At 45.7% G+C, this 8,107-nt stretch overlaps 1 protein-coding gene and 1 long non-coding RNA gene across 4 annotated transcripts in view; one reads left to right on the top strand and one right to left on the bottom strand.

Annotated features, from left to right (window-relative positions):
- The first annotated feature begins 378 nt into the window (after positions 1 to 378).
- LOC146358938 (uncharacterized) overlaps positions 379 to 8,107 on the top strand; it is a 16,672-nt gene continuing 8,943 nt past the window's right edge. The window contains exons 1-4 of one of the 2 annotated variants that reach the window (XR_014786238.1): positions 379 to 637; positions 6,095 to 6,196; positions 6,623 to 6,686; positions 7,884 to 8,107. The exon at positions 7,884 to 8,107 is cut by the window's right edge and continues 893 nt beyond it. This is a non-coding gene — a long non-coding RNA (uncharacterized LOC146358938). The remainder of the gene's footprint in view (positions 638 to 6,094; positions 6,197 to 6,622; positions 6,687 to 7,883) is intronic. The other variant, XR_014786237.1, reaches the window with a different exon arrangement.
- Positions 4,893 to 8,107, bottom strand: part of MEIS1 (Meis homeobox 1) — a 217,997-nt gene continuing 214,782 nt past the window's right edge. The window contains exon 13 of one of the 2 annotated variants that reach the window (XM_084823674.1): positions 4,893 to 7,037. In XM_084823674.1, coding sequence (XP_084679800.1) covers positions 6,754 to 7,037 — 284 coding nt within the window. In that variant the 3' untranslated portion in view covers positions 4,893 to 6,753. The remainder of the gene's footprint in view (positions 7,038 to 8,107) is intronic. The other variant, XM_084823682.1, reaches the window with a different exon arrangement.

The raw sequence follows: 8,107 nt of genomic DNA, 5'->3' as shown, positions 1-8,107 counted from the left end.
AAACGTAAGGTCTCCTGTAAACCTGCCCTCAGGTTATTTACCCGTGTGTACGGGTTTGTAGGAAACCCCTTGAAAACTGCATTTTATTGTTTGTACGTGGGTGTGCAAAAAAAGAAAAGAAAGATGGGTGTCTTGTCAGTCGAGAATTATTTTCAGTTTCAAAGCACACTTGGGCATCCCCCCCCCCATTTATTTTCTCAGTCGAATGTACTCGCAAGCTTTGCGCATATGTGCGACAGACTCTAAAGGCGAGGCATGATTTGCCCAAAAAATGAAGGAAGGCACCCCCTTCCCAAACACACGCGCGCGACTTTTAAACGTGCTGCTTTTAACATTCAAGTATCCGCAGCCGTTTCCTGCGCCTTGGAGGCAGGAGCCAGCCAGCAAAACCAAGTCCTCGCCTTGGGCTTGGGGCTGGCAGCGGGAGGAGAGCCGCTCGCTGCTCTTTGCTTTCCGGGGCCCTTGAGGGACTTCTCGGGCTTTCAGTTGAGTTTCTCTCCGCTGGGAAAACTTCATGTACCCTTGCATAGGGATTCCCTCGCTCTCTCGCTCTCTCTCTCTCTCTCTCTCTCTCTCTCACACACACACACACACACACTCACAAACGGCACGCATTGCAGGAAGCAGACGATAAAAGGTAAGGAGATGACTCGATTCCCGCTTTTCCACCTTGAACGATCCGAAAGTTATTTTCACCCGGGGCGGGTAATAAAAGAAAAATATCCCTCCCCCGTCACAGAAATGTCCACAGGAGAAGGCTTCAGCGGATGGATGGTAACTGCCCCTCCCGTCCGTCCCGAGAAGCCCTCAGAGAAGGTTGAGGCGGGGAGGAGGCGTCTCCCCTTTAGGGAAGAGTCGGACGAGGTGGGCCCGACGGCACGACTGGATTGGGAGGTGGGAACTGGAGGCCCAAAGGGACAATCGATACTAGGCTGGCTTTTAAAGGAAACCCCGCTCTCTCCAGGGCTTGCACTGTATCCAGGGAGGCTGGAAAGTCGAGTGGGTGGGAGGTAACAACTAATCCCAGTTTGTGGTGCCGGATTGGAGAAGGGGCGGGGGGGGGCGCATACACGATGACTATTTCCCGAAGTGACACGCATTCTAGGGCGACATCCCGGCCGCCTCCGCCAACAACCCCGGACAGATCGCCTTTTTCTCACCGGCCCCCCTTCTCCCTTCACGTATTGTAAACAAGGCCGGACAAGTGAAGTTGTCCAGGACTGTTTAAAGTCCTCTCGCGCTCCAGTCCAGAGACGCACAAAACACCGAAGACGAGAGAAGCAGGGCCAGCCCCCGCCGCCCCCGCCCCCCAGATCCACCTTCGCTTCGGACTGACCGCGGCGTTTGCCGCGGCGTTGTTGGCTTGGCTTTTGATAAACCCGCTCTGTGATATCCACCTTTTCGCTTCAGCGAAAAGAGCGAGCGAGGGGCAGGGAGGGGGCGCCTGCGCAGGGATTCCAGGGAGATGCCAGGTTTTTACGCCTTCGACCCACAGCCTCGCTCCAAGCCCCATCGCTGACATGCACAGAAAGAAGCCCGCACTGGCTGACTACTGGGTCCTTCTCCACGGCTAGATCTCGCCAGGGCTCGCGCGGCTCCTCCCTAGCCTCTCCAGGGCGCTGCTGTTCCTCGCGAGCAGGGCCGTGCCGAGGAAGACTCGGCTCTCGTTCTTCCTTGGCTCCCCTCCCCTCCCCTCCCCTCCCCTCCCCGTGAACTTCGCTTTTGAGCCAGAGGTCGCGGCTCTTGGAGGAGTGCGATGTTCAAACGCGGCCAGCGATCTGCCAACAACGCCTCCATACGCTGTGCACACACAGTCCAAACAAACCCTCTCCAAGTCCACCCGCCCGGCAACGGGCAGCGGATCTCCTAAGCAGTCGCTCCCCGCGCGGGGGAGGAGCAGGACAGGGCATCGGTGTAGCTTTGATTTGACCAGCGGCGCTGATAAACCAAGATCCACGGATATATATATATATATATATATATATATATTATGTTGATCAAAAGACCCCCATCTTGGAACACGTGCATTGAACTTGGTACTCTCTGCGCAAATGCTCTCCGGGAGCACACTGGCTTCGAGGAGGGGGGTGGGAGCGTCCAAGCACGTCCGCAGGAATCTAAAAGTTCACGCACACCAGGGACTGGCCCGCCTTGCCCGCCCCCTTTGCATACCCCCCCCCCCGGCGCACTCACGCACGCACTCGCCGGTCAGCCGGCATTTTCCTGCCTGACACTAGATTCGATATAATACGGTACCCTCACCGAGCACCGACCATCGGGCGGAGAAAGCGAGAGAGAGGCGGTCCAGAAGCCGCAGCGCGCATGCGGCACTGCCCGACCACCTTTTGCGGGGCGGGGGATAAGAAAATAAAACCCATGCAACAAAGCAAGACCGCCACAAAACTTTCCCGTGCTGAACTTTTTTCGTACAGAAAAGGAGGCCGGGTGGCGGGATCCCCTTCCAGGGACACGCCTCAGCTCAGTCCCCCTCTGCAACATCCCGCTCACAGTTTCCATGCGGGATTGTGCAAGCGGTGGATTTGCGGGAACAGCTGCCTCGCCCCACGCCCGCCCCAGTACTCCCCGATCCGCTAGAGCGGGAGCCCAGGTTTGGACAGGACTGCCTGGGAGAGGCCGGGGAAGGCAAGCGAGGAGGGCGGGCTCCTACCTATCGGGTCGTTTTTGCAAACCCCCAAAAGATGGCAGTCGAAGCTGACATTCCTTCTCCTTTCGGCTCAGTCTGCGGCGGGTGGCAGCGAGAGAGAAAAGGGGGAGGAAAAAGCGCGGGGGGGAGGAGGGGAGGACAACTGATCTGTTTTCAAACTAATCCCTCCGGAGATTTTTAAATACAGACAACCGCACTCCGCTCACAGGGCTGCAAAGCGGGATGCGTTTACGCAGCGCGTTTGATCGTTTCTTGCTGCCCCCCTCCCAGCGTGCGCCCTGTAAATGGGCCGAACCGAGAAGCACAAGAAACCATGATTTGTAAACCCTGCCCCCGCTCCAATATGGACATAAATTAATCTCGATTTCTTTCTGAAAGACGGACCCCCAGTCCAACTTGGGGGGTGGCGGAGAAAGAAAACGAGTGGCTCAGACGGCAGCAACAGCGCCTTATTTTTCCATATAGGGCTTTAGAGGGAAGAAAACCTCCCTTTTCTTTATTTTCCCCATTACTTAAAGCAGATCCAAGCGGATGAATTGCAGTCTGGTTGCCAAAAAAAAAAAAAAAATCCAAACCCCACCACTAACTTTTTCTCTCCCTACCACCCCTTCTCTCTTCCCCCCACCCTTTTGCTGCTGCCTTCGCTTTGAATGTGGGTAGCTAGGAAACAGCAAGCAGCCTGAGAAGTCGGAATTTCCAACGTGTAAAATGTTCTTAACGGAGCCATTGAGAGTGTGCAATAAGGCGTGAGGGGGAACTAATCTCTCCATTTAAATGTTTGTGGCAATTTTATCTAAATGAATTTTAATGCTAAACGAGGGATAATTCCCTATTTGTAACCCGTTTACTTCTCTTTCCTTTGCCTGTAAAAGCCGTCGAACATCATGCGATGAACAATAACAAAACAAAACAAAAAATACTCTCAAAGCATATTATTCATTAATGTGTTATAATTACAACTGATTAAGTGTCTTGGGATATAATACTGAGAGGGGTTGTTTTGTTTTTGCCATGGGTTAAAAAAGGAACTTGAAATGTACAAAATAAATCACATTATTAATGGGAGGGGGTCGTCTCCCAAGCCTTAAAAGGCCGTTGCTCCACTCTTAACGCAAGAAAAGGTGGTTTATTTGAAGGTGGGTTTTAAGGAACAATTAAAAAAACTAACGAAGACCTGATAAGTTTACATTTTGGCAAGAAATTCTGATATTTCTTCCTTGTGCTGAATCTAGAAATTTACAATTGCCTGGACTGATACAAAGTTGGAAGGGCTTCCCTTACGGAACAGAAAGATAATGTTAAACACTGGATTTTCCTAAATCGCTGGCTGTCAACTTCCCAGCTAGCCACGCCCCCTCTCCTGCCATTAATGCATGTGGGCCTGATCTTTGTTGTGTTGGGATATATTGGAGTTGGGAGTCCACATTCCCATCGTTGGAGCAGCTATGTCAGCTCCAGGGGAAGTTAAGGTATTATGTCTCATGACCCAATCAGACCTACCAAACAGGTGCATGTGCGTGTGTGTGGGTCTTAGATGGAGAAAGAAAAACAACAACAACAACCACTAACTGCCAGAGAAGTCACACTGACTGAAAACTTCAAAAAAAGTGGATAAAATAAAATGAGTTTTTATGACAGTGAAATAAGGCTTTTAGCCATAAAAGTTTGTTTATTTAGGAAGAATAATTGCATCAATCAATCCCATATCCAATTACATGGGAGAACTCAAGTCCTGGAGAATGCAGGGAGAGTTGTTGGCCATGTGCAGAGTGCATTCCCTCACCATTGTCTGACTGCCAGTCACACATCTGGAATTATGAGCAAGGTGTCTAGATTACAGAGTGGATTTCTAGCCAGGCTTTAACCCTGGCAACCCTTACATGAAAAATTAAACACTGGAAATATCTCCAACCCACACCAGTGAACAAAAAGGTGAGCACGAGAATGCTTCAGCAGCAGGTAAACCCATCCATCAGACCTTACCTAGTAAACACACTAAACAACTGGTCTCTCTTTTAAATCAAAACAGGGAATTGTTCAGGGCAGGTTTATGGGGTGACACCTATTTGAATGGCAGACATCAAGAGTTCTCACCGCTGAGCTCTTTCATTCATATCTCAAGCAGTTAATATTTGCATCTTTTTAAAAGTGGTTTTGTTTTTCTCAGTGAATGTGCCTTAGCTAAAATATTTGTATATTTTTTCATACCCTTAGGAAACATTTTTTAACAGCTGTGATTTTATTTAGAAGGAAATTATAAGGTATTGTAACCTAAACATGTTATTTGGTTCTATTTAACCAGTTGGCTGCAGTGCAGAATGTACAGCTGTGCTGGAAAATTGGTTAATGACCCAGCCTACAGCCAATCACGGCACAGGATTTATTTATGAGCGTTAGATTTTTTGAAGTCTGTCATCCTTTTACTACAAGTAGTTCATGTACAAATGTGCACTTCTTCAGATATAGGGAGTTGTTTTTAAACAGAACCTGTGCTACACTCCTGCAGTAGTCTAATTTGAAGAATGAAGTTTAATCAGCTTCCTAGAGCAATTTAATTCAAATGGTCACATGTATGTCATTTAACAAGATGTAATATTTTAAATTCCATCTCATATCAGAAGTTGGAATCTTAAAATTTGGTAATTCAGCTATCACCCTGAAAATAAACAGGGTAAGGTCTAGGAAAGATCACTAGCACAGGGCAACACAGAATAATTTACTACAGGAAAAAGTATTAATAAGGTTGCCTGCAGCTAAAATGTAATTATTTCAAAGAGAGAGATTGGCACATTGCTATAAAATCACTACAGATTTGGAGGGCTAGGGGCAGTAAAAGAAATTTTTCAAGCAGTTGAGCCAGCGTGACAAAAAATAATTTGCTTTTATTTTAGATTCAGATTTCATTACTGCACTCAAACTACTACAACTGGGCTTTGAGTTATTGTACAATCCAAACAGTTTCAATCAGAAACTCTAAGACTCAATGTGCAATGATGATTATTAATAATTAGCTCCTTGGTTTCTTGATAGAAAAAGGCTATCAACAAGCATTTGTTTAACCACAACAAAAGTATAATTAGCTTATCCCACTTAGTAAATCTGTATGCATGCCAACTCATACCAAATTGCTACTTTTACAAAAAAATGCAATAATACAGTTCATTTTTCCAGTCCTTTTTGCACAAAATTTATTTACAATGTATACATATATGCTCCATGATGGGACTATGGAAAAATGCATGACTGATGCTTTGCCCAAAAAATAAAGTCAACATAGTAAAAATAACTCTTCAGTTCATGTTTTGAGCTGCATAAAACAGGAAATGATGTAGGTGGTTGTTGTTGCTGCTGCATGGGGACAATGATGCTCTGATGTGACAATTAGGTTCAAATACACTTTCTCTTGGTTTCCATGCCTCCTCCTACCAGTCTCCTTAAGACACTGCCTGCAACAGCTGATTAATCATTGTTGAGGACTGCAGTTTTTCCCATCCTTCCCGATTTACATCTGTTCAGGCCAATTCAAATATGGTGAGTAAATGAATTAGACATGCAAATTCACGCCCCAGGCTAGAAAAAAAGGGGAGGGAGAGAGAAAGAGATAGACAGAGAAATACAGAGTGCATGGCTGAAATCCTAGGATAGATGTTCTTCTGTCTGACACAGATACTTTAATGCTCTAAAAATCCTGCAAATAAATCTTTTTTGTCACTTGCAGGGTAACTGTAAGGCTTTTTTAATGTAAGGAGGCTTCTGGAGGAAGTGAAGAGTTATGGAAACAACACACATAGTGTGGAAAAAAATTCACATTTTTTTTCTTAAAAAATCTATAAGAAACAACGTAATATGGATAACAGAATAATAGCATTTTACAATATTCCACTCTGTTGCCTTATATGGTTATTTTGCATGTCCCCAGAAGCTGACTTCAGTTGCTGTGTTTTTCCCGCTTTTCAGGGTCCCTAAAAAGACAAATAGGATTGTTCCTTGGTCCAAACTAGATGCCAAGAATGGAACTCCAGTAAGTCACTGCGGAACGACAACATTTCAGTTTTGCCGTTATTGAAGATAATGTATATTCCCTTAAGCTACTGAGCATGAATGTCCATCACTTGTCCACTCATTGCTGGGTCTCCTGTATTGAGCATTGTGGGGCTAGTTGCTGACATCGGCATTCCAGGGTGGGGTGGTCCTCCATGCATCATCATTGCTGGGTGGTGTGGGTGTCCAGGAATGTAGGTATGCATGGGGGGGCCATGACGCAGCTGAGCTGGATGTGGGGGCATCTGGGGTGGTGTATAACTTGGCTGTCCCATATTCATGCCCACTGGACCACCCCGAGACACATAATCCCCTGGCATACTTTGCAGTCCTGTGGAAGAAGAGATACACCTGTAAATATCAAGCCTGATGTATGAAAAGCCTTCTCAAATTAAGGCTTTCTTCAAGGAATTCTGCACAGGAATAATGTTTTAGCACATGAGGTCCTTGGAAATACTCAACCAACATTAGGTACATACTCACACCAAACATGTGCTTAAAGACTGCAACAAAGAAAATGTGTGTGAATTACTTATTTTCCCTCTAACTTTTGGAAGGTGGAAAACACAACTTGAATTTAATGCATGTACAACTCTGTGCAACATACTATGCCTACGAAAGAGATGATCCCTGTCTTTCCCCAAAGAACAACAACACAGGAACTTGAAGTCTAGTGGCTTCCATTGTACTTAAAATGACTTGTCTGATTCAGGCCTGTGGACCACAGAGAATGCTTGGCATCAATTGTCTCCTGTATCCTTGGTGAGTCCCTCAGAGCGCCATCCTCTCTCCAGTGCTTTTTAGCAACATGATATCTTATGTGAGAGGGATGATAAAACTGGGAACATTCCAAGAAAAGGTAACGATGTATTAGTTAATAATGTGTTCTGAAAACAAAGTGTACTTCAGATAGCTTAAAATATAAACATCAACCCTTTCCTCTTTATTTAAACAACAAATGTGATATTTGTGAATCTAAAGGGAAAAGCAGTGTTTTGTCAGTTAGGCATACTCTGCACAAGGTATATGCATTATTCAACAAAGGCCTCATATGAAGCTGAAATTGATAGGATTACAAAGGATGGTTGTTAAATCAAACCTGTTATTTTTAAGCACATAAAAATCAATAACAGTTATCAATTAATTCCTTCCCTGTGATCATTTATGTCTGCCAAAGAAAAGAAGAAGAAGCAAAAAAAGAAAGACACAGAACTCAGTCAACCTTTCAATGATTTCTGAGAACAATAAGAAAAAATTGGGCCTAAGACAATAAACCTCCCGCTTTCTGTGGGCCTCTGCCTTCTGCATGGATTGCTGTACTTGATGGGAACTGACAGGTGTATTGTTTCTGAGAGCTATAAGCTCCATAATCATCAAGGGTGAAAGGCATAACGCTATTGC

Source organism: Heloderma suspectum, chromosome 1 (assembly GCF_057233095.1).
Source record: "Heloderma suspectum isolate Gila_16-S chromosome 1, 16-S_ref, whole genome shotgun sequence".
In the NCBI taxonomy this organism is placed as follows: Eukaryota; Metazoa; Chordata; class Lepidosauria; order Squamata; family Helodermatidae; genus Heloderma; species Heloderma suspectum.
The sequence above is the reverse complement of the archived record's forward strand: the minus strand, read 5'-3'. Positions and strand labels throughout refer to the sequence as shown.